Raw genomic sequence first — 27,475 nt, 5'->3', positions numbered from 1 at the left:
GAGTTCCACAAGGTTCTGTGCTTGGACCAATTTTATTTACCTTATATATGCTTCCTTTGGGCAATATTATCAGGAAACACTGCATAAACTTTCATTGCTATGCAGACGATACTCAATTATATCTATCGATCAAACCAGAGGAGACCAACCAGCTCGCTAAAATTCAAGAATGTCTTAAAGACATAAAAACATGGATGACCTGCAACTTCCTGATGTTAAACTCAGACAAAACTGAAGTTATTTTACTGGGCCCTGAACACCTCAGAGATCAATTATCTGGTGATGTGGTTTCTGTAGATGGCATTTCCCTCGCATCCAACACCACTGTAAAGAATCTAGGCGTTATCTTTGACCGAGACTTGTCCTTTAACTCCCACGTTAAGCAAATCTCAAGGATTGCATTTTTTCATCTACGTAACATTTCAAAAATCAGGCACATCTTGTCTCAAAAAGATGCAGAAAAGCTGGTTCACGCGTTTGTTACTTCCAGACTAGATTACTGCAACTCCTTATTATCAGGCTGCCCTAATAAGTCTCTTAAATCCCTCCAGTTGATCCAGAATGCTGCAGCTCGTGTACTTACAAAAACTAAGAAAAGAGATCACATTACTCCTGTATTAGCTGCGCTGCACTGGCTCCCTGTAAAATCAAGAATCACATTTAAAATTCTTCTCCTCACCTACAAAGCCTTGATTGGTGATGCACCATCATATCTTAAGGAGCTTGTAGTACCATATTGCCCCACTAGAGAGCTGCGCTCACTAAATGCAGGGCTACTTGTGGTTCCTAGAGTCCTAAAAAGTAGGATGGGAGCAAGAGCCTTCAGTTATCAAGCTCCTCTTTTATGGAACCAGCTTCCACTTTCAGTCCGGGAGGCAGACACAGTCACCTCATTCAAGAATAGACTTAAGACTTTCCTCTTTGATAGTGCTTATAGTTAGGGCTGAATCAGGTTTGCCCTGGTCGAGCCCCTTGATATGCTGCTATAGGCTTATAGGCTGCTGGGGGATGTTTTAGGATACACTGAGCACCTCTCTCCTCTTCTCTCTCTCCTTATGGATACATTTACATCTCTCCATTGCACCTTATTAACTCTGCTTCCTCCCCGGAGTCGTTGTGACTTCACGTCTCATAGGGTCCATTGGACCTGGAGGTGTCTGATGCCTGGTGAGCCGGCCTCCCACCTTGGCCCTACTGATGCCCCGCCCCCTCCTCTCTACCTCCTTCTGTTTCATGGATTGGAGTTCCATTCATACATTGTCATATTCATGTAATGTGTTTATGTAACTTTGTAAATGCTGTTCATTCTGTACACATGACATCTATTGCTTCTGTCCATCCGGGGAGAGGGATCCTCCTCTGTTGCTCTCCTGAAGGTTTCTTCCCTTTTTTCCCTGTGAAAGGTTATTTTTGGGGAGTTTTTCCTGATTCGATGTGAGGTCCTGGGACAGGGATGTCGTATGTGTACAGATTGTAAAGCCCTCTGAGGCAAATTTGTAATTTGTGATATTGGGCTATACAAAATAAACTGAATTGAATTGAATTGAATTGGACAATATAAAAATAAAGACAATTGCACACATTGAGGGCCCGCCCTGTTGATGAGGGCAGCTGCAGTCAGAAGACAGTGAAATTAAGACTTTTTTTTGTGGTGTTCAATGCATTTTTGTGTGCATGTATATACTAATTTACCTATTTATTAACTCCAGTGAAACATTGCCCAGCTCCACTCACTCATTCCATCATGTAACCTTTTTTAGATTTTTTTAGTTTCAGTCTTAGTGAGCTTTCAAAATGTATTAATTAGTTGTTTATTCCTCACACTGTCTGTATTTCTGCACATCTTTTACCAATAAAGTATGCATTGTACCACGTTGTGTATCTGCTGTCTCTTATCTTTGGGTCTAATCCCTCATGAAAACATGGATAACAAATAGAAAAACACCACCAGTAGAATTGTATAGCAGGTTGGGACCAGCGGTTACATGAGATGTCTTACTGTTGCTCCACGAACTGGGAAACTGAGAATCAGAAAAATCAATAAAGCAAAAACATTCATAATAACTGCCACACTTACAGTGTAAGCAAGAGGTGCACTCCAGTTGCTCAATTTCTTCCAGTTACATCCAGTCCACTTTCATGGAATAATTCAAGTGAAAAAAAACCAACTTGAATAATAATGTGCAAATTGTTGGCCACTTGTTGGCAACAGAAACACACTCTGAGCCCTACACTGATATTATGTACTCATCCAGCAAACACACTCACATTAGCATTCATTTGGAGTTGTGTTTCCAACAATAAGGAACATATAATTCAACCTCCCGTGTGGCAGTTTTTGCTCTCCAATAGCTCCTGAGGGAAATTACTGTTTATTTAGTTGCCTTATGGTCCACTGCTTTATGGTCAGTCTCTTAGAAAGAGATCAGAACAGTAAGAGCTTTAGATACATTCAAGTAAAACACACACTTTGACTTTATCAGGACGAAGGATGTGTTTTTGTTGTTCTTGAGGTCTGTTTTATTCTTGCACTGCATTCATTGCATGCGCACAGTGCCGCCTTCAAATGTGTTACATCCTGTTGACTGTGGGTGGTGTTTCCCAGCTCAAGTACCAACGCCACCAAGAGGCACAGATTAGCAGCAGGAGAGCTCCAGTTGTCCACTGACAGCTTTACAACAGCTACCATGCAACTGATACATCTTGAAGCTGCGGTCATATTTGGTGAGTCAACAGTCACTAGAAGTGACTTTTTTACGGTAAAACCCACTCATCTTAATGTTGCTGTGTGTTGTCCGCAAATGTTCCTAAAACTAAGGACTTAAAGTAGAGCTGCATGTCCAGAAGCCTATATATTATATATTTAAAAGATACTAAATACATATAAATAGTGTGTAGATTTATTTAATGCAATATATTCACTTAAAAATCAGTTTTCATGATACATTTATTATTGGCATGTGTTTGTGTTTCAGGGATTGTGATTCCTCATATTTCAAGTCTCAGCAATTTATCTCCACCTTCTGACTGTTTGGCTGCTGTGGACACCTGCATGTCAAATCTATGCAAGTGGAGCGAAGAGGCATTTTACGACGGCGTCTGTGAGGGTAAAAGTGACACATTTCCAATGTACCTCTTCTGCTGCAGGGTAGTGGAACATTGTGTTATCATAATGTTTGTAATATAATTTCCTCAGGAGCCTCAGGACATGAAGCTACTTAATTGAATTGTACTCCTTGGAGTAAAGCTTAAATGTAATAACTGAGGCAATAGCCTGGAGCAAAGTGTGTATCAATAAGTAAAAAGATGATAATAAATAGGCCATCAAGTGCCTTTCAAATCATATGACCGTTTGGACATTAGAATCATGATGATGGTGAATTGTATGTTGTCTGCGTGTAAAGTCAAAGGAGAAACCATCAGAGCAGCAGAAACAAACTAATGAATACTATATGAGCTGTCATACACTTGTTGTGCAAACAAAACCTTGCTCGCTTATGGCAAATCCTGTTTTTCTGCCTCCCTCTTGTGTTTGTGTTATTCAAGATGAAGGGTGCCAAATAAAAGGCTCAGCAATTTGTAACTTGACCATCCAGACTGTGCTGGACCAATTCCCATCTCTGCACGGGTGTGTGTGTGCCTGGGAGGAGGAGCGTTGTGGCTCTATACAAGCGCTGGCCACACAATGCCACCAAAAGCCAGGTGCAGTATTCTCAGTAGTCTTCGTGATAAGCATTTATTGGTGAAATTGCATTTTTATTTACCAAAGGCAATCTGATGTATTGTTTGAACGAACACTATTGTGCTGCAGAATGAACAACAGACTGGCTTTAACAGGCATTTGTTGGAGAAAAGATAATCATGTTTCCAATTCTTCTTCTTGTAGCTCAGCAGAGGAGGAGCTCAGTGATGGACTGGCAGTCAAGCGGTTTATTAGGCTATGGTAATTATTTACCAGCTGCGATAGAGACGCTGGTATTGTTTTCACCTTGTGAGTCTCTGTGTGTCATCATAGCAAACTGTGTCACTCAAGACGCCGACAGCTGAGGCGGTTTGGAGTACAATGCCATGTTTTTTATTCCAGTGGACAGATTTTGTCACATGCAGTAGCATGGTTTAACTTCACCTTCGCCCCCTTGCTCGGAGGAGGACCAGACCCATCTTCAAACTAAACCTTCATTCTTTATCTCAACTACTGCCCTGTAAAGTTTTGTGATGACACACACAGACGCACAAGGTGAAAAACAAAACCAGTTCCACTGTCACGACTGGTAGTGAGAGGATAAAATGGTGTCCTGAACTCAATCAATATAAGACGATTTCTATGGAGTGAATATAGGTGATTTGGAAATGGTCACAAATCTGTATTACATGATATACAAATGAAAACAACGATTTGTGCGTACATTTGGGTATCCACAAATACGCATCAATCTAAACACAAATACAAAGCAATGGGAAAAATGTAAACTAATCAAGGGCTTTTCAATTACACAATTGAAATTACTTTGAAATTACACAATTTCTTTGAAATTACACAAAGATATTACCGAAAGCCCAGATGTTTTTCCACAAGAAAGTGCATGCAGCATGCATTTATGGATTGTGTAGACCTGGAGACCTAAACACTTCACCATGCGCACACTTTTTATGAAATATGTATACACAGATCTATGAAGTTAAAAATATGCACGTAAAATATTTATATTTCTACAGGTTTGTGATGTGTGCATTTGTAAAACAGTTTTACACGTGTTCAAATTGCTTGGTATATATGTAGTTTGAGCATGCATTTGCAAATGCCCAAAATTGAACCTTAAAAATCCTTAAAAAACTAATCACATTTGTGACCGTTTTGAGATCGATTCCGCTCCATGTATCTGTAATCTAAAAACTCACTCGCTACTTTTCTTTTTGCAGTAGGCCTAAACGATAATTCCGCATCCTGCTTGGACAAAATAGGAGTTTGTCTCAGTGATGGAGTTTGCAACAGGTACCTCGCACCTGTCCTTCAGGCTTGCATGTCACAGTGCGACCGCGCCCGCTGTCAGTCGGCGACTCAGCAGTTCTACGGCAACATGCCGCACAATGTTGCAGAGATGCTGGTCATGTGCGAGTGCGACACTTCAGATCACAGCTGTCTGGAAATGACAACTGCTCTGCACAGCGGTACATGTGGAGGCCAGAGCCGGATCTGCCAGGATACAGTAAACCAGTGTGTTGAGGACAGTAACTGCAGGTATGTTGCTATATTCTGTCTGTATTTATGGTATGTCTAACACTGCAGAAATACTACAGGAGAAACAAAAAGGAGTGTGGAAGTATATTCCACTTCAGGATTATCATAACGTAAGTATTATTATGAAATAAATGAAGCTGTACCAAATTTCAAAACAAATGGCAACCTCATGGTGGTAGAAGAGGAAAAAATCTGGGAAACACACAACTGTACAAAATGTTATGGCAATCCATCCCAGAGGCGTTTGTCGAGATGGTTCAAAAGACCATCGTCCAAAGGCCGGTACAAATTAAAAGTGAACTCATGAATGGCTCAGAGCAAAACCCCCTAAGGTGGAAAGAGTACTAGGTAAGAGTACAGCTACTTTAAATGGATTTCACTCAATGAAAATACATGAAGTAAAGTAAAAATTAGGTCACTTAAAATGTTCCGCAAATGTCACTGTTAAATATTAAAGGGGCGTGGTTAGCTGGTATTGACACTATTGTAAAATCATAGAACAGAAGATTGCATTATATTTCTTACAACACTTGCAAATGACATAAGCAACGGCACCTCTTGTATCTTAAACCAACAGACAGGCACTCTGCAGTCTGTTCATATGTATTTATCTAAAGATACAACTGGCAGCCTCAGTATGGCTTCACAAGAAATGATCAGAAAAGATGCAAATCTCAGGCAACAAAACAACAAAATAAACAAAAATAGCATGTTCCGATGGCATAAAAAAATGATGCTATGGGAATAACGACGCCTGAACATTATTTTAACATCTCATGTAAACAATATAATCGCATATATATAATTACAGCAAAGTGGTTGTTTCCACTCTCACCTGGATAATTCAGCAGTGTCAGCTTTTAGCATGCTAGCACAGAAGCAGCAGTTGCCGACTGTACAGGTAACGGACACCGTGCGCGTGCCACTTATCGTGCTGGCAGGACGGAGCATGAAACACATAGAACCTTTTTATTTTAACCTATGCCAAGTTACAATAATGATAACCACACCCCACATGCTCCTTTATATGACTGCACATGAAGCTTTAGCCCCCTGCTCGAGGACACGACCAATGAATCATGAAGGCACACATCTCTAACGCCCTCCTGCTGCCGCAGAAAACACCTGCAACTTCTGTTCCATTCAAGTGCCACGTCATAAAAAGTACTCAAGAAAAAGTCAAATCGAAACAAAAAACGATTTTTTTTCAGTAACAAGAATAAATGGGATTCTTTACTTGTTACTTGCACCCTTGACGTTACCACATGCTTTGACAGTGGCTTGTCACAGTAGATAGTTTGTTTTTGATATTTCAATAAAGCTGAAATATCACATTGACAATCTTCATATCAGCGGTGCCGTTGAAGAGGCTTTGTTTTGCATTTCCCCATATCCCATTTAATATGGGATCATTACTGAAATAATGGATTGCACCAGGATGTTGAAGATAATGTATGATGATGCATACATTTTTTGTCTTATCCCCAAACACTCATGAAGCAAAGCCCCCAGCAAAACACCTAAGCATGCTTTTCTTTTGTTTCACTAGAGACCTTTTGAAAACCTTCCGAGTGAAATGCTGGAGCCCTGAAGAAGCCCAATGCAGCGACAGTGACCTCCAACATGATGAATGTATCAGCCGGATGGATCCGGCTTTCATCCGTGGTGAAGAGTCAGAATGTAGAATTGCCTTTTTGGCCACTTTGGGCACAGCACTGCACTATCCTTGTGCATGCAAAGGGATGCGCAATGACGATATGCTGTCGTGCAACATTATTCATGATGTGCTTCATAACAGATCACATTTCAGTGAGTATGGATTTTGATTTACATTCTAGTATTTAGTTACATTTTGTTTATTGGAAACATTTTAAAGCATTTTGTGTGTTTTCCAGTGACACCTTGGAAAAGCAGCAGTGATGAATCTGAGCAAGGTCCCACATGGTCACATGGTAAATTTACATTTGAAGTTCAGTACTTTACATACTGACTGGGAAACTGGTCAAATGAAATCCAATACATCAATAGTGCACAGGGTGGATTCATTAATTGGAGACTCTAAATGGGTTGACTGTCTCTTCGTGTCTCAGTGATTGTCTGGCATAGTTTATTGCTCTCATACTGGGATTTGTGCCAAGTATGGTCTACAACAGCTTACTAAACATAACTTTGAGTCGTAATTATTGCGGTACCTACGCTTCCTGAAGGCAACGTTGTTGAGGCAGGTCCTCGGCCTTCTTTGTTATGCTGTCACTCATGATACCGCGCCCCTGTAGTTGATAGCACTTCCCCCACGCCAGATCCAGGCCGAAAGCCTGGATCTGAAAAAAATACCATCTGAAAGTAAAAAAGATTTGAAACTGAAAAAAAATTAAAAATAAGATTGAAATTTGAAAATATAAAATCTGCAACTAAAAAATGGAAAAAATATATTTGATTCAAGATAATTCCAGAACTGAATCAAAATTATATTCAACCCCCAAAACAATTTCATACACTTATATTAATTTCGAATACATTGTTGGATTTTTCATAGTTCAAGACCAAAACTTGAACTTTCAGGTTCAAATCTTTTTTTCAAATGATCAAAACTATTGGCCTGGATTGGGCTGCATACCTGTGCAAGGTGCAACCCGCATGAGGCGGTGTGAGACCCAATGTCTGCTGGGAATCAGATGTACAGTAAAGGATGGATTCATATTAATTAATTGAATATATGTTTTGTATTTCAGATTATCTAATGTATGCTTTTGTAACTATGCTACTCGTTGGAGTTGTATTAATACCTGTGGCCGTTGCCAGTAAAATATGGTAAGTGAGTACATCCACATAAAAAAGCCCCGTCTCTCTGATGTCTAATAATTATACAACACATTTTCATTTGTTGTTGTTTTTGTCTTGTAGGATGTTGAGAAGAAAAGACAAAATCAAATTTCACCATCCGCAGAAAAGTAACTGTGTTGTTATTCTCTGATGCTCATTCATCTGTTAAATAATAAATACATTATTATACACAGATACTTCATTGTTGTAGCATTGTAAGATATAACAATTGGTCTTGGTAACATATGACAATGTTGAAAGGAGGCCTAATCATTGTGAATTCAGCTGAAAGTACATATATTTAAGAGGGTTGATACAAAACTATATTGTTACAGTTATAAATGTTGCACGTCATCCGTGCTTTTCTTTCTTCTTCAGAATAAACTTCACTCTCAACAGTTGTTCAAAATGCTGTATCATTTCTGAGGTGACATGCTGTGTTTTGCTGCACGGTCCAAAAAGCAAGACAACTTTATTAATAACTCCAAATGGGGAACGCATGTAGACAACAAACAGTATAAACATTGCAATCACAGCACATCCTGTTTTAAAAGTGTTCATTCTTTTCTACACTGACCACATGTGAGTACGGAGCTCAGCAGGCTTTTCTGATCATCTTATTGATGCTGTTTATATCATCTGCTGACCCTTAATTATCAGAGGGACACCCCCTCCTTCTTCCTTCTGAAGAACTCTTTAATCTTCCCAACATTTTATTTACAAATGAAAACCAGATGAAAATCATTCAACTTCTATTTTTTTCGTCTGGTGTCATGATGTTTTGTCCCTTTTTTTTAACAAAATATTTTATGAGTAATGGAATTGTATTCAAATAATAATCAAAAACATTTGTATAACTTAATGAAAGAAGTTTGAAAGAATATAAATCAATAGAGAGTATATACAAACAGGTGGGAGGATAATCCACATGGTTAAGAGTTAGGAAACAATGCAGAACAGTCTGAAATAAACTACTCATTTCTTTTGAAGAAATATTTGTTTGAAAGAACAGAAAGCAGGGAGGTTTGGACTAAATATTATAACTTTGGTCTTTTTCTCAATCTACTGGAGAAACATGTTCATCATTCAGGCTCCTGGAGATAATTATATGGTGCGTTAGTTCACTGTAATTATTGGACTCCAGAGGTACACCGGTGAATATGGGTGTCATCAGCCTAACATTTAGCAGTCCTCTGTACCTGCTGCCTGTCTTGTCTAAAACATTTTACTAGCCAAATAATTGAAAGAAAGGACAGAATCAGCGGGAGGCACCGAGGGAATCATAGTAATAAACAGCGTCAGACGTCATAATGTATGTGTACCCCCCCCCCCTTCAATTATGATAAAGTTTCCATTTTTATGCTGATAAGCTAATCCTATTTAGAAGAAGAGAGGTGAAGCTGGACAGTAATCAATGTCTCGACTGTGAGAGGACCGAGAGTGTGTCTTTAACACACGAGCACATGCTCTGCACACAGAAAGAGCCCCGAGGGGAGAAGGCCAGCACATTCCTGCTGAACACAGAGTCAACCATGAAGATGGAGCTGTACATATCGGAGAGGAGGAGATGGATGGACATTTTATTTTCCTTCTTTTGTTTGCATCAAACCCTTTTTGTTCAACTTAGAAACATTGTTGTCTTCCAGACAGCCTCCTCAAGCTTTTTGCTGTTCTGCTGATCAATTTCTTATTTCGTGCTCATCTTTCCCACCATCTCTCTTCGGGTTGAACTCTGGTCCGAGAAGGGCAACCTGCTCTTCTCTCGAGGCTTCGAGTCTCTCTTAAAGCGCCCCTGGCCTCTGTTCGTCCTCTCACACATTTTACTGGGAAGGTTTCAGAGCTGAGACCTTTGCTGGTTCGCCTCGCAGCTTCTTCCCACAGGATGATGGTCTGCGAGGTTGGGTTATTTTTTGCAGCGTTAACTGAAAAAACCAGAAATATATGTTTTTGCTTGCACGCCTGAGTGGCATGCTCTCTCCCCATGCTCCTGCATCACTTGTATGCAGGCTGTGCAAAGGCACCAATTGTAATGATATGAATCAGGCCTCCAACATTTACATTTATGAAAGTCCTTCCTTTGTTTATCTGCTTTAGCCACGAGGTCAACACACCTACAGAAATGTAATGCTAATCCCCAGGCCATAAAAAAAAGACCAAGATAAAAGTGCAAGGACTTTTAAACAACCTTCCCACCGGAACGGAAACACACTTCGATAAAATGACAAGTTGACTCCATCACAAGCTTGCTCGTTATTGGATATCTGCATTGTGATTTCCATTCGTCTACAAGCAGCTCTTTTCCCAGAACATATCTGAGTATGTAAGACTGCACTTGAACGCACAAGTGTATGCAAGCCTGATGAAGAGGGATACTTGGAGATTATTATCACATGTTAATGCATGTATGCATTGTACCAGTTCTCTCCCACGCCTATTTATTCAAGTCACAATTTTGTTAAACCCGTGGGTCATCCAGAATCCAACCAGCTTTCACTCAGACATTTTAATTGGACTAAATATATATGGACTAGATGGGATCAGGTGCCTGAAATTAACGAGAATAAAAAGAGAGGAATAAACTGAATCCTGATGAGCTGGACAGAGACATCCACAATCCATCATATCCTCTCGCATGCATATTGGGACATGAAAAGCCAATTACCTGATAATGACACAATACATACAATACAACATACCCCATTTATTATTTCCCATCATGCTTTAGATTACATTTCATTAATCTTTTAGTGTCACATTCCATTTTAATGTTCATATTTGATCATGTTTTACATAAAGCACATAGGATTTTAACAGACACTCACACAAAGGATCTACCTGGAGAGTAGCTTGTGTCATGGTAAAAGCTTTTTAAATGATCTTTGGCAAACCTGAGTGTTTTTTTGTTGCTATTCATACGGGATCTGATTCCGGTAGGAAAGTGCATAAAGAGATATGCATTTTTCAAAAGCAGGAAGGACATTTTTCTTTTTGCTGTTTGTCTTCTCTGTTTATTAACTGAGTTCAGCGAGTTGTCAAAATAGACTAAATTCATATTGTGACATTACTTTATAAGGCCATCACACAAAAAAACTGGACGTTTCAGTTGATCATAATGGTCCCTCGAGTAATTCGTAATAAACAAACAATGTGGAAATGAATAGAAAGGAAGGGAACTGAACTCAAAAAGTCTGATTTGGGAACACAAAACACAATGTTGTTCGGATCTTTCTTGAGATTATTTGGATGGGACGCACGCCTCTGACAGTTTAATACGAGGATCAATGTACTTCAACTACAAAAGCATAGGCAACATCTGAATGCAGCAACAACAAGGGAAGCACTTGAACGGGGGTCAAATATCTAAATATATTCCTTTAAGGAAACACATCAAAGTGTTCTTGCCCGGGCAACCCTGGAGTTGGTATCGCGACGTAAAGCATTGCAGATGAAGTCTCCAGCCTCTATAACTTTGGTAAGGTTCACACCCTACAAAGAAAAGTATTGTATATCAGTTACAATTAAATGACTACACAGTGATTTTGACTGATGACAAAAATAGTCAGCTTATAGGCGGGCTGTTCACAAATGTAAATTAATGTGTGCAACAGGTGATAGAAAACTAAAGTGTAGTGAAAATATCTCACCAGCAGGGGTAAGGATTGTTATACAAATTGCCCCTGAAGCGGGGCACGCAACACTGTGGGCTTGTGCAAGTTGTGTAAAACCACTGATATTATAAAATAAACATGTACAGGGCAGTGTGTTTGCAGAGCGATCTGTTTATGTAAATAGGCAGTGAAAGACTGTTGAGTTAGGTTAAGCTGTTGAGATTATAGACACATTAAATACAAAGTGCACTGTGAAGACATACTTACAGTTTCAATGCCCATGCCATGGAGCATGTAGAGTACATCCTCTGTTGAAACATTGCCCGATGAACCCTGAGCGTATGGGCAACCTCCCAGGCCAGCGACTGCAGAATCCACCACACAGACCCCCATCTGCAGAGGACACACAACAGAGACGTTCAGCCCCTCCACAAAGGCTTCACCTCAGGTGAAATGGAGGAACAAAGATCCTTGTTCTGTTGGATTGTTCTGCCCGCTGCAGCATGTTCTGCCAGGGCTGCGGTGGTGTTTCACAGCTGTTCAGGAGAACTGTGGGCTCATGTCCTGAGGATGAGTGGGCACAGAATGTCCCGCAGCATGGCTTAGTCATCCTCTTTGTCAGCTTAAATCACTAGCACCACATAATTACGGCCCTGTTTGAACAGAATAGTTCATATGTTTCTGATTCTCCGGGTTACTCGTGTTTTTTCAGCACTACTCTACCCTTAACCATGCGGATTCACTTTCTTGCCGCATTGTCCTCTTACACCGTGCCAACAATACAGGAATTGTTGCATTACATGACACATGAAAATAATCATAAATGAAAATAATCATGGAGAACATGAAAAAAATAATCTGAAATGTTATAAATAATTTCACTGATGAGGTTACAAATGTTTCTCTCGTGGCGGTGCCTGCAAGAGAGGTTGTTGACGTGTTTGGCTCATTGGCTGCTTATAATCAACACAGCCGTTAGATTTTGTGGGAAACTTCTATGTTTTTTTTCTTCTTCCACTGCTAGATATATTTTATAATTTCTCTGAATGCACGCAATACCTAAAGATATACAAACTGCAATTCTTGCCATGTAAGTGTCTATCCTAACCCCAAGTGCAACTTTTCTTTCTTTTCACACCAAAGAATGATGAACCAGTTTTTCAATCATTACAGCCTAAGGTCTCTGGGATGTTTTCCACATGTCCCAGGGATTGCCATGAGAATATAAAAGATGTTTTCCAGCTTCCGTGGCAAAGCCAGATGTCAGAGGATCCCACAGAGAGACAAAATTAACACACTGGTCCCCTCAGTGGTATTGGGTCATAATGGACTTTCAACCCAATGGAGCAGAACCAAGCCAAATAAATTAAAAGAATCTATATTGCCTTTTTTTTTCGAACAATGCTGCTAATTGGTTGCTTTTCCTCCAGACAAGAACCTACTTCTTTCAGGGGCCGTCTGAGCCAGCCATAATTGCTGTTTGTGTTGGCAGGGGAAGAGGAGGAGGAGGTGGGGTGGAAGGAGGAGGAGATCTACTCCGGTGTGTGCAGAGCACAAGATTTCCAGACCTTGGGTAAGGCCAGAGCAGGATATTGTACAAGGCAGATTTTTTTTTTTGTAGTATAAACACAGAGTTGTTATCTACCGTGCCAATCCTCTCACTTTCAGCTGCTAACCGTGTAAGGCCAGGGGTCCTCAGCATACTGTTTCAGAGGAACAAAACGGACCTTTCAGCAGCGGGCCCTGTTCTTCTGGACACTAATCGTGCAGGAATTGGTGGTCAGCAGCTCAAGCTTGCCAAAGCTCAGTTCGGTTCACACTGCCCAGAAGCCAGATGTGCACTCAGTGTTAAAAAGCCATATTCAGTGAGCTGCGGCCATATAAAAACAATACATTCCTGGGTAAAGACACAGTGCATTTTCTAACTCGCATGATTTGGGATAAGCTTGTTGACATTGTAGACGAGGCTGAAGATGGACAAGCTCCCATTTTTGGTTTTATAACTGCGTCAGAGAGAGAGAGAAAGAGAGAGCGTGTATTCATTGACAGATATGAAGCGGTGATGCTTAACCCATGGCTACATAAACAGAGAAGCTGAAAGAAACTGTCACAGATCCTCTGCTGACACATATATCCCCTCTTTCCAGGAACACATAAATGAAATTACAACTAGATATTAGAGGGCAGCTGGGAGAAATACAAAACAAACATACATAGAATAAATAAATGACATTTTTACTGTATAATCACATTTTTCACCGTCCATATCAAACTCTTCATGGATTACCTGGCTCCACGAAAGCAGAACAACCAATAACCACGACAATTAATCTTATTATAGAAAAGCGGTGTGGTCAGTAAAAAGTAAAGAACAATATCAAATCAAAGCATATTTTACTTAATTATCCCAAAAAAGGAAATTCATTTGGTTGGAGCGACAGACAATTGACTATATATATATATATATATATATATATATATATATATATATTCATCCTTTTATGCCTGAACCTCTTATAAACACTATGATATTGTTTTGTATGCGTTTTCTTTAAGTCTTAAAGCTTTTTCTTTTAATGTATTACATGAACCGCCCTGAGAGCTGCAGGTGAAAATTAGCCTTAAGACCAATTCTACATCATATACATGTTAATTTGTGTTGACCTTGGCACAAATAAATAAAAAGGAAGAAAAGCTTAAACAACATTATTCCCTTTACTGTAAAACTATAATTGTCTGCACTTGCATTGTTTGTTGTTGCTTTTTTGCTAGTTTATTCTATAAATCAAATGTATATTGTAATATGTTTTTATTAATAGAATGTTGATTGTTTATCTAAACTACTCACATTTGAGTGTGAACTTATTATTGGATTTGATTATGTGGGATTTCAAAAACAGCGCTTCACCACTGACATCGGCAATGGTGACCATAACAAAAGTAATAATATGATACTGTTATATTAATGTTACATCATAACATCTGCCAACAATAAATCAAAGAAAAACGACATGAAGTTATACAGTACTACTTCCTGTTAATAAAACAAAGTCATTGACCTTGCACAGTCGTCATGGTTTAGCTTCTTGCTCGCAGACAGCTCAAGTGTGAGCACAAACAGTTTATACCGTCTTCCTCAGCTGCAGACGTACACAAAAAACCAACATTGCAGGTAAGAATAAATAATTTTCTTGCCAAGCCTGTGAAATCTAAGTACATACGTTGTCATTGTGTGACCCACCAGGAGTAGGTTTGTAACAAAGCCCCCCGGACCTCCTGAGAAAAAAAGAGAAAAGGTACAAAGACTGAGGAATGTCTTTATTAAGAACAAAAGAGGTGACTCAGGGCTGACAGCGCTAGGGGAATTCATTTCTCTCCCAGTTGGTGGTGTGGACTTCTGGCACACTAATGAAAAGCTATGATAAAATCTTTCATTTCCATCTTGTTTATGGGTGAGCAAATGGTAGGCAACATGTCCCCGGCTGCTATTATTTTCTGTGGCCACGGGGCAGTTGCGATGAATCATTCTAAATATGATCTAGAGGAATTTAACCGTTCCTCTGTGCTTTCTCACTCAAGAATAATTTGTGTAATATTTCCTTCTCCACACATGGCCATTTTCTTCAGCACGATGTTGCTGCAGGGTCACAGATGAATGGTATGGTTGATAATCAATAGAAAAGCATAAATAATAAAGTAAGTCAAACCATTAGAGATTCTAAATACTTTTAACGGCGTTTTGTGTCCTGACAGAGATGAATCATATTTTAGGATTGTACCGAGAAATGTTTTGGCGCAATAAATATTTGTTTGAGGTTACAATACTATGAACTGCCATGTATTCATATCGTATATATTTAGTAGACAAGAACGCAGTAAGAGAACGTTGCAGTTAGTGGAAAACACCAGCTAGGCATGTGGCAACTCTTATTTACCAGTATCAACAATAAGGTGCTTTTTCTTCAGTGGGAGTGTGACTCTTATTAATTAAATGTTTCCAGGTCTGATAAATAGGTCTTTGTTATAATGACATCACCACAGTAATTATTAGGCAATTTACACACACTAAAAAGGCACAACGCATAATTGTCTTCTGCACATGAGCTATTTAAAAGTGCTATCAAAGTTTCTCGAGTTGGGTCCGCAGCTGCAGCGCCATTCATCACGTGCTCGGCAGCGAGCGAATAAAAGGATCATTTTCCACTGGCCTTTAAGCACAGCATTGTCAGAGCGTTCAACAGCCGAGCGACAGATGAGTTAGGAGCCCCCCAGGGCCCTTCTATCCACCTAGCTCTCAGTTGCTTTGTCCAACAGACACTGAATAGGTGAGCCTTTGTGCTGACCCCCTCACATCTGTTGACCCACCCAGCCCCCAATGAGCTTCCTCCTCTGCAATGACAATGTGCTCCAGAGAACCGATACAGCCATATCTGCGTTACCTCTGTTTTATGTGTGGCTTTCTGTCAGTTTTACACTCGCTACCAGCCAATCTGTGAAAAAACACCCCCGACAAGAGCTCCTCCACAGGGATTTACAACCTAATTACATTTTTGTGAGCTGTGTATATAAACAGAGTTTATTACTGTAATAGTCCACACAGTTTTTTCCCCCTTCACTACGACACATGTGCACTGTGACAGAAGGGTCCATTGGAAATATCTTCTGTTCATTAAGATTCAGTTTTTTAGGGGGCAGTTTGTGAATCATCTTGTTTTGTGGAGAAGCAGAGATCATGTTTCTTAATGCCCCTCTGCCTTGTTGACTGAGGGTTCCTGTGTTTCTGTGTGTCCCATTGTGATCTGCACATTTGTTTTGCGCGTTCTTGATACTCCCCACAACAGAGGATACATTCATAATGTCTTAAACTGACATTTTGTCATTAAAGACCAGATTCTAGTTTACAGTCAGTTTCATAAACATTTGGACAGTGATACATTGTTTTACACCTCAGTTAAAATTACAGTATTTAGGTTAGAAGAAAATGTCCACAGCATTTTTTAGATTTATATTAGATGAACACTTGTATGTGTAATCTCTAAAATACTTTATATGATTTCAAACCAACTTAAGTAGACAGAATAAATGGCCATCAGTCAAACATTTTGATGATAAATTAACTTGATTTTGCCTGATTCCAGTAGAATAGTTACTATTTGCTCTTAGGAATGAAGATAAGATGATGATTTTGAATGTTCTGTAACTTGATGGATCGGGAGCAGTTTAACAAAGGAGTATCCCAAGTAGGAATAATGATTTATACCTTTAAAAATATGTGTGATCCCTACAATCAGTTCCTTAAGGAAGTTGAAATATATCCTGGAACACGAATCATCACCTCTAATGTGCTTCCACATCTGGTTGCTCCTCTTCATGTCATCATAAGTAAAAACATTGATTTATGTGGCTGGGCATTTATCCATAATCGGCTTGCGGTTCTCCACAAGAGTGGTCATAATCATAAGGAGAAAGATGTGCATTTGAAGGAGAATATACCCAGAGGTTGCCTAGCCACTGCAGAAAGTAAAGCTGTCCAACAACTCAACATGAGAGAATGCATGGATCAAGAGGATGAAGCATTACTGTCTTTTGCTTGGACAGAGGAGAGATCTCGAGGTAAATGGGCCTCCTCCTCCAACAGTGCCAGTATTTGTAAGAGAAAGTATGAGTATTTTTCACCTCTCTCACACAAAGATCAGGATGTCTTTTCATACTTTTCTTCTCAAAGGAGTTGTGATTCCCTCTCGTCCTCCAAGAAATTATCAGAGCTGCAATTGTTTTCCTCCTTTTTTAGAGATCCAATGTTACTTGGATTACAGAGATTTAGAATGTTCAAACCCCTTCCTCTGCATTTCCCAGAATTCACAGGACCCTCCACTCAACTTTTGGGGCAGTCTTGGAGCCGTTTCCCTTCATTTTAAGAACTCCCAGAAATGCCGGGTGCCTTGAGCGATTAGTAAGGCAAGCACAGTCCTGCCAGAGAGAGCAGCACCGTGTACACCTTTACCGCAATTTCATTTAGAAAGATGGATGAATGGTTATTAATCTGGGTTTGGGGTTAAGCACTCATTTGTTTGTGTGTATTTTTATTAAATGTTATTTTGCTTTAATTGTTGATGTTTATATCTTTTGTGTCTAAGGGCCCTCTCGTAAATGAGATCCTTCTCGGCGTGTATCCTTGAGGCTTCAAATCCATTTAAAAAAAAGGGACATGTTTGGGTGCGTTCATCTTATTTTTTACAATCATCCTTTCCATAATAAAACTTCTTAAATGACTATGAAGGTATAGTCAATGCATAATAAGTTGATACATTTTATTAAAATACGGTAACTGGTAGTGTGGCTGATGTCTTGTATTTGATTGAGATATTACGAATATTTTTTCACCACTACTTCTGCTACCACAGTATTACATAAGCACACTACTTCTTCTGCTACTGGTCATACTGATTATAATAATAATAATGATCATGACATTCAGTGTAAATCAGTGGTCAAAAGTAGTAGTAGTTTTGAGACTACTCTTCACACTCTCAAGATGAGTTCTTACCTGAAGTGCAGTCAGGATGTTGGGCAGTGCTTGTCCATACGTGTCATGGCAGTGAACTGCCAGAGCGTTGGTCGGCACCTCGTTCATCACACTCTGCAGCATCTTAAACATGGAACCTGGTGTACCAACGCCGATGGTATCCCCCAAGGAAATCTCGTAGCAGCCCATTTCATACAACCTCTTTGCCACCTAAAGAATAGTGAAAATGTGGTCAAATGCCTTCATGAATAGGAAATCATCCAAGAAAAGAACCTCAACCAATGTAATAGTACACATGTCTAGAAAACCTGTATTTTGTAAATGTGATAACGTTTCAATAATATTCCCTCGACTGAAAGTTTCAGTAAAGATTAAAGTATAATAAGAATGTAAAACATGTATCTCACCTGGGAGACTTTGGAAGGTTCAATGTGTCCCTCAAGGGGGCATCCAAGGGCACACGAAACATATCTGAAAGAGGATGTTTTTGACCATTTTAAATGTGTTTATATAACTTTTGAAGAACTATATAAAACTGTTATGGATTTAACAATTCTCGGCAACATGGACAACTTCAAGCTGCTGATTATTCTGGCATCGTGGTTTCTGTATTCTCAAAGGAAGAAGATTGCTGTTGAGTCTGATGTGTTTTGTTCATCTTTTTGTCCCAAACCACTGATGTGTTCATGTTTTTGGACGGAGAGGTTATCTAAGATAACATGCATTATAATTAAACTATATTCAGTAACCTCTCCTGTTTGGTTTGTTTTAATGTCCATCCTTATTTGTTGTTCACTAAAGCATATACTGTATATAACCTGGTGAACATCCGGAAGTCTGATATAACGCTATCTTTAGTAAATTGTGTGTTTTCTCCTTCATATGGAAACTGGAGTTCTTTCAATAGTGTTCTCATTTGGAGTAAACTAAAAACATTAGATGTGTGTTTTTTCACTCGTAAGTGACAATCGCTATCCAGAATACTAACCCACGGACTGGAATTTGTCGCTCTTTGGCTGCTTTAATGACTTCCTCAAACCGTAGCATGCTTTCATCAATAGAGCAGTTAATATTTTTTTTACTGAAGGTTTCAGACGCTGACCCAAACACCGCCACTTCAGTAGCACCAGCTGCAACCTTAAAACAGGAGAGAAAATGTTACTTGTAAAGCTGTTTTGCAATTGCAGGAACTGGAGAAAAACCTAATGTAATGCCAACAGTTAACTCAAATTGACATGCATGGGTAAATAGCGGATTCATAGCACCAGAAATCATAACACTGAAAAGAAAATGAATGCTTACAGCATCCTGAAAGCCTTGCATGTTAGGTGTCAAAACAGGGTACCGGACATGAGGTTCTCTCTGGATTCCTCTGAGGACATCAGTGTGGTCTGCCATCTAAATCAAGGGGGGGGGGAATGTATGATGTAGAAAAATAAACCTGTCACGTCACCTGAGAATACATCATCCTGCACAAATGTTTTCACAAGCTTGTGCAGCAGACGTTCCATAATGGACACTAGGCAAAATGGGTTCAAAAATGGTTAATGTTTGTTCTTTTTCAGGAAGTAAATAGTGGCACAATTTATGACTTAGGAATGAGAGGGCGACTATATGAAGAGGCTCTTAAAATACTCTTTCCCAAAGCATCTGTGGCTCCAACAAGGATGCCAGAAGAGCAGAGTTTCCTCAGTAGTTATGCAGACAAGAAAGAGAGCCTAATAAATCACTCAGCACTCTTTTGCTGTGCACAAAGAAGAGTTATTACCTGCGGTACCCACTTTGAAGAGACAAAGCTGGTGGCCTCGATCACAGGCAGGCCTGTTCCTGAAAGCATGTCTATCAGCTGGATTTTCACCCCTGTCGGAACAATTTCCTGGGAAACAATGAAACAGAAATTGCTCTTTCTGGATTTGATTCCACTCAAGATGGAGGTACAACAAGTATCTTTTTGCTGCGCTGCTTGTCTATCACATTACTATCCGTGTTCAGATGCAGTCTTGCACTTGCTGAATACTTTGAGGTTTCTCAAAATAGAAAATATTTCTTATAACACATTGTGAAAAAATGATCCCTACATCCACTGCAATCTGTAAAACTGCATGTGTGCAATAAATAAATGACGAAGCAGTGATACGCTATAAGCATAGTATACTAAGCCAGAAGTCGTGTCATCTTTCCTGCTCCCCGGCAATTATGGCACATAACCCATATGTTGTTGTTTCATGTTCAAAAAATGTGGGTTTCCAAGGATGATCATGCATAGTAATACAAAAAAGGGTGCATATGTATGAATATAAATAAAATCTTTGACTAAAATGACAGTGTAAAATGTACCTTCTCATTTTGAAGTCCATCTCTCGGTCCAACTTCAACTATTTTAACAAACTCTGGATACTCATGTCCAGTAAGGGTCTGGAACAATATCAAAGAGAATAAGGAGAATAGAATAAAGAGGAAACAAGCAGCCAGTCATCCTTTTGGCAAGGGATTCTCCAAGACATGTTTAACATGAACAACTGTCTACATCAAAGCCAGATGAAACCCTAGAACCAAAACACAAGCTTGTCGTGACATTAGGATGCAAACTCTGGATATCTCATCGAGGGAGGACTGGGACAGACGGTGAGGGTAACTCCAGACAAACCACACAGTATAGACTGGGAATCAGGGTATTTTCCTGGTCTGCATCTCGTATTTCTAGAGAAAAATCCTTATTGAGTTTAAACATTTGTCCCTAACTGATATTTAAAGATTATATACATGTATATGGCTTAAGTTAGCTTCTTTAACTAAATGACATTTAAAAAGCGGACTCAAAAGCTGCTGCTACAACATTATCCGGTCGATTTGGGTCGACTCGGGACCATCGAAACCAAACGAACTAACGCACCGGGCAGCTAGCTAGTGGAGCTGCAATGGCCGCGACATGTGACCACGCGGTGCCTTCCTCCACACCCAGCGCACGTGGAGCAGCATTAGCATTAGGACTCGTTTTCACGTCTACCTGACACATGCAAGTCGAATACTGACGCTTATTTTGCCTCCGTTGTCCCTAACTTCTGAAACACATGTCTTGGCCTGCGCTCGCGGGTCTTCACCATCTTCACGAGCCGCGAGAGCTGTGCACGTCACCGGAGTAAGCTGCTCCACGGAGCTACTTGTATGGAGTAGTTTAAATTCACTTAAAATGTTGCACTTTTTAATCCACAGTATTTATTTGTAAAATATGAATGTGTTGTCATAGATTAAACTACCCAACAGTGTGTATATATATATATATGTTGCCAATGTGTTGTCATAGATTAAACTACCCAACATTTTGTGTGTGTGTGTATATATATATATATATTGCCATAGTTTCAATTAACTCCCAAGAAATATCATAAAATGCTGCTTGCTTGTGCTTCAGTAATACTGCACATTAAGTACATTTATCTTTGATACTGAGCACTATTAGGCTACATGCTTTCGAGTGAACACGTGGCTTGTACTTTTTTTATACGTGTAGTTTTTGAGGGTAACAATTGAAAACAAAGTCTACAGGTTTTCATGAGACAGAACACCTTGTTAGCTCAAACTCAGCCATTCAAGAAATGTGCAGCCCATAATACCAAAACAATGGGCTATAAGAGGCTAAAAAGCTGATGTAGGTCTACTGCAGTGAATATGCTTCTTGAGTGATTTGATTGTATATATTAGTCTATATTTTAATTATTACAAACTTAGTATGTGATCAGTGGTATTTGAATGGAAAGAACCACTATGGGCAGCCTGTTTTTACACTTGCAATACACAAATAGCCTATTCTTCTTGTAAAATTAATATTAAATAATGGCGTTGAGGCAGCCTAGTCACACAACGCCACAGGCATGTAGCCTGCATCCTTAGTCACATATAGTGTGTAATATATCTAATTTAGGGTAATGCATCCTTAAACATGCAGTAATATGTAAAAGTAGAGCAGAATGTCCATTGAAGAGGACATTACATAAGCAGCACGCACTGCAGCACAAGCCCTGTCATCTGAGGCTGGCTGCTGTCATGTTAGAGTCATGTGGCAGAGCATGTGCAGCAGATTAGAAAAAAGAAAAGCAACGCCCACCTTCTCCTCCAGCAGCCAGCGTTTCAGCCATGGGTAGTCCTGGATGAGTTGCTCATAGCTCAGGCAGTGCTTCACTGTAGTGGGTACGTTGCCCATCCGAATGGCTGCTCTTCAGCCTGCTGCACCTCTGTGTCCTCCAAGACCTGCACGGACTGCTGCAACTAATATAGCAAATCAAAGTGAATATGCTAACGCAGAGGCCTACCGGTGATGGAGGACTTGGCTGCATGGGGAGATGGAATTAGAGGACGGCTGCAGACGGTGACTCAGCAGTTGCCATGGCAGCCACATCCCTACTAGGGAGGGGATTAAAACAGAGGGGGGTGGGGGGATGGAGACTGAGAGAGTGGAAATGGTGTGTAGCAAAGTGGCAAATGGAGCAATATGGGAGATTAGTGCTGCACTTCAGACTGGGAATTCTTGTGGAAGCATTTGGATGAATGTTACAATATGTGAATTCATTAAAGGGATCCGCAGGTGCAGGGCATAGCAACAAGATACGTTAAGGAAAGAAGAGTTTGTACAGCCGCAGTTTTACTTCAAATGATGTATAAACAGGATAAGAATGGAGTGCTTTCTTCCCTGCGTAAGCATTTTACCAGTATTTACTAAAAAGTCTTCCAGTTGATGTTTTATATCTTGGTTCAAAAAGATTAGATACACATTCAACTCCCTGTTCGAGTAAGAATGGAAGGCGTCAGGGAAACAGACTGCTTTGATTGATCTCTTGTGACCTAAACAGTTGAAGGGTTTCCATTGCCAGACGTGCCACTGCTGCTAATGTCAACTGCATGGTGTAATAAAATCCCTTGTTAAGTCAGGGCAACATTTACCAGAGAAAGAGCCATTCTTCTGAACCCAGATGTTAACAATAGAGGGGCTTAATGAAGTCCTAGCATTCAACCATCTCACCACGCTAAACTGCTCTGTGATGAGAGACCTCTACCGACCCCTTTCTCAGGGGAGGAGGGCGACTCATATGATCAGCCCTGAAAAAGCCTTTTTTGTAGTGGACTTCAAGGTTGATGGCTATCAGTTGCCACCCCCTAAAATATGTTGCATTGCTTCTAATCACTCATTCCGGTCCTTTTTTGGTACAGAAACACTATGCAGCTTACTGAAATGGTTGAATTTGGAATAACTCAACTTTTGAATAAAAAATAACACATTTCGTTTAGCTTTTTACATTGAATTAAATCTACATTATATTTGTCTGAAAATAATGAATTCTAAGAAATAATTTCATGGTTTCAGTTGTTTTTAGGCCTTTAAATTATTTTCAGATGTCTGTAAATCTGTGCTTTCAATGTGCCAGAGCCCGGAACTCATGAAAGCAGCAATTTTGCAGAAGCACTTAGTTAGTGCAAATAATTTCTATAATAAGTGGGCTACCTAAGCGCACAGTGTTGTATATCTGTATGTTGAACCTTTTAAATGAATAGGTCGGGGAACAAGATATAATGTACAACAACAACAATCTGTTGTTATTCTTGTAACAAATGCAATTCATCGTTTGTATTTGATGTCTATTGTCAAAAAAAGTTGCTTTCGCAATAGCTCTTTTTCAATCAATGATAACTGCATCAACCAATTAACCCTAACTGGCCTTTTAACATTTATACTTTCAAGGAAACTCGGCAGATACGGTCTTGACAAATACCAGCTGCAGAAGGTCACTTTCAGGCCTTCAGGGGCTTTCCTGAGTCTAGGAGTCAATGCAATGCAGGTGAGTGGAAACTTTAAAGTCTGAGATGGTATGTACCTAAGTGTAGGAAGATTTTAAATTTTACTAAAAAAATAGTACTATCAAACAGGTCATCTTCCATCTGAAAGAAAAGGAAAATAGAATTTTTATCACATGATAAATGCCTTACAATATTAGATAAAAATCAAACGGTGCAAATGTCACGACGTGATTCTGAACTGAAAAAAGTTGCGTTCGAAAATAAAAGAGACGATTCTCTTTTTTTTGCACTAAGAAACAGATGTGAAAAACCATACTTTATAGAGTGCAGGTTTCGGCACGGTTTGAAAGAGCTTTAATCTCTTCAGATACTGAAAACAAAGTGGGTGGACGAAAACAGGATCCAGATTAAATCAATTTTCATCCTCCATCGGTCTTCAATTTCTCCATCATGGGTTTAACTGAACTGTAACAACAAGAGAGTCCTGAAGCTGAGCTAGCCCATGATCATCACCCTGAAAGCAATAATCATGATGACAAAGTCCTTATTACCAGAGAAGATGGAAGGGTTTGTTGGATGTATAGTTAGAATAATTACACCCAGTCCTATAAAAACAGACCACTTGATGGTGTGTGTTTGAAACTGAATCATGTATATGACAAACGAGAACAGAATGAATGTTTATAAATACGTTTGTCCTTGTGGAAGGAAAGGCATCACCACCCTTTCTCATTTCCATATATATTCAACTATGTACCAAGAGAAAAAAATGACCACAAACACTTTAAAAACAAAATGTATAGCCCTGTTAAATATAGCCGCCTACCTTACAGTTTCTTCAGGAAGGCTGGCCGCTCTGAGCCAACTTTCCACAGCTCTCCTTAGAGACAGCATGTGCGTTAAAGATTATCCTCACAGTAATCACACCACAGAGCGTCCTGTGCCTTTCAGTCACAAAAGCCACTGACCTGTGTGTTGTGTCCACATATGATCAAGACTGTTGAGCATCGATGGATGAAATGCGATATCCCTGGCTCTGTACATGTAGCCTCATGTAAGGCTGTGGTACCCGCCTGTTGAGAATGATAGATATTATATATAACAAGACGTGGGAGCAGAAACAAATCCTCACCAGTTAATAATCAGTTGGTTGTAATATAAACATGTCATTCATTCATTCTGCTATACAGTCTTCATTTTTTTCTTCACCATGCTCTAGTTAACCCCACTTTGACACAGAGACATTCAAGCGGATGTTTCTAAGCAGCCAGATATTTATTGTGCAGATTTTTATATTGTACCGCAGAGGACTTCATGCCTGGATTACTGCTCCGACTGGATCATAAAGTATAAAGATTTCCTTCAGCTGATCACATTTCTTGGTGGGAGAAATTGAATTTCACAGCAACATTTACAACAGCAAGAATGCACATGAACTGGGTTATGTGTTGACTGTTGACATCTCTATTTGCTCTCATGTCCGGTAACATGTTTAGTTCATTATTCTTATAGTGGTGCAAGACGATGACAGGAAACTTGGTAAAGTCACAATCATCTTTGTCAAAGGCCGAGGACCATTGTTTTATTATCAATAGTGTCAATAGTTTCAGTACAGATACCAACAACTTGTTTTCAGACCTTACTTTAGATATTGCCAAATATTGCGTTGAGGAATGGACCTGCCTAATATTAGAGGCTGTTTAGTACCATCCAAGAGCTATTGAATCAAGCAGTTTATTGAACTAATTGAAAGATGTGTCATTGTCTTTCTGCAATCAGGTGGAGAGGTTACTAAGACATAGTGCTCAGCAAACTATAACCTCCAATCTACAGTATGAATACTAGATACCTTGAAGTGTCTCATGATTGATTAACTCACAGTCAGTGCCTTCAATTGAAATACTTTTTCCGAGTGCTTTCACTGGTCACTGTTGAAAACAACAGAGCAGCAGGTTTTCATAGAAAGGGTTTACCTTTTATAGAGTGATTTGTGCTTTTTTGTGTCTCATTTGTTATTTTCTTAGTTCATAATTTTGTCCAGATAGGCCGAGGTTCTTCAGATGTACCCTGTTTGGCAGCATTTTAAACATGGATTTGGAAGCTCGGTGGTACAGTAAATCAGCATGATTAGTACAGGAAAGAGACATCCTTGGCCACAGAAACAGGTTAATATCCTGCGCATCTGCTTTGGTTTGTATTTTTCCTTTAAAACCATTTTTTTTTCAATTTACCTGATCTTTGACATAATCGACGATTGATGGGTGACAGGAGGACATAACTAAGCTCCACACAAAGAAGAGCGCAGACATTGTTAGCATATAATGTCAGAAGATTTTTTATTACTACAGAGACCCAAATTAATCTTTAAACACATATGTTTTTACTCGATTCTCGTGGAAAATATATTTAATAAATGCTGCATGCAATAAAAGTCCAACTTAGACTCACTTTAAAAGCAACTGCATTTAAATATATTTTATAGAGTTGTGTAATGTAAACAGAGGGTTTGAATTCATGATGGTTTATTTATGAAATCACCTCAGCAAAGCACTGCAGAGCGATATTTAATGATGAAACTAAGACCTATTGCATGTGTTAAATCCAGCCAAAAGATACAAGATTTCAAAATATAGAAATGGTTTAAATGCCCAGGTGCCAGGTACCTCTAGTGCTAATGGTAAGTGACAGTTGACTTCACAAACAGTCCGTTGTAACACAGAGAGCCCCAAACCCTCTCTTCTCTAGCTGGGGAAGCTAATGTGCATAAGCAATCATCACGGTGTGTCTGCGTTGCCTTTTGTCGGGACACATTCCTCGCTGCAGCCTTGTCATACCAAACAGCGTGTAAAAATGCGACCCATATGGTCTCCCTCTACAAGAGGGACTGATTGAGCTGTATGTAAGTCATAGCCCACCCACTGAATACAAATAAGGAGAACCATATGTGGGGGATGAATTAGGTAAACTGCACAACATTTTTATTAGCTACAATTTCACTTGCCTTGTGCATGGACTGCAAGGTGACACTTTAAAAATAAACGTTGAGCCTCAGAAAGAAAAATTCCTCTAAGGGTATAAATCTGTGAAACATAGAATGACTAAACCAAATGAAGAATAACTGTTATGTTTTGTACTTGTATTAGATTGACCAAAATGTGTATGTTTGTGTAAATACTTCTATGGACTACCGACATTTGGTTTTTATTCAATTACAGTTTTACAGTTTTTATTTTTGTTTGCCCAAACATAATAAGTAAAACATACTTTTTCCTTTCAAAATGTCTTAACTGTTTTCATTGCATGCTTTGCGTTCACTTAGAAACGGAAACTTGTAATTATCTTGAGTTCCTTCGTTAAAAACTAGATTGAAGACTATTTAATATACATGACTGAGGCATCGTTCTTCTAAAAGTGGGCTTTAATCATTATTAGATAAAGAAAACAGACTACAAAATATCTCTGTGATGTGGTCTGTGAGGACATCGCTGA

General features: G+C 39.4%; 2 protein-coding genes across 2 annotated transcripts; one reads left to right on the top strand and one right to left on the bottom strand.

The window, feature by feature from the left end:
- The first annotated feature begins 2,638 nt into the window (after window positions 1-2,638).
- On the top strand, window positions 2,639-8,249 carry gfral (GDNF family receptor alpha like). Its single transcript, XM_034552495.1, has 8 exons — window positions 2,639-2,724; window positions 2,976-3,107; window positions 3,547-3,702; window positions 4,921-5,239; window positions 6,789-7,048; window positions 7,135-7,191; window positions 7,972-8,050; window positions 8,144-8,249. Exons 1-8 carry the CDS (start codon window positions 2,688-2,690, stop codon window positions 8,211-8,213), a joined length of 1,110 nt encoding a protein of 369 aa, XP_034408386.1. The 5' UTR covers window positions 2,639-2,687; the 3' UTR covers window positions 8,214-8,249.
- Window positions 8,250-10,744: 2,495 nt separating this feature from the next.
- Window positions 10,745-22,458, bottom strand: hmgcll1 (3-hydroxymethyl-3-methylglutaryl-CoA lyase-like 1). Its single transcript, XM_034552345.1, has 9 exons — window positions 22,302-22,458; window positions 20,534-20,611; window positions 19,965-20,072; window positions 19,499-19,594; window positions 19,185-19,333; window positions 18,604-18,667; window positions 18,218-18,406; window positions 11,938-12,063; window positions 10,745-11,548 (listed from the first exon to the last, which is right to left on the bottom strand). Exons 1-9 carry the CDS (start codon window positions 22,395-22,397, stop codon window positions 11,450-11,452), a joined length of 1,005 nt encoding a protein of 334 aa, XP_034408236.1. The 5' UTR covers window positions 22,398-22,458; the 3' UTR covers window positions 10,745-11,449.
- Between the last annotated feature and the right edge of the window lie 5,017 nt (window positions 22,459-27,475).

Source organism: Cyclopterus lumpus, chromosome 15 (genome assembly GCF_009769545.1).
Source record: "Cyclopterus lumpus isolate fCycLum1 chromosome 15, fCycLum1.pri, whole genome shotgun sequence".
NCBI classification, from domain to species: Eukaryota; Metazoa; Chordata; class Actinopteri; order Perciformes; family Cyclopteridae; genus Cyclopterus; species Cyclopterus lumpus.
This window is presented reverse-complemented; position numbering and strand designations above follow the sequence as displayed.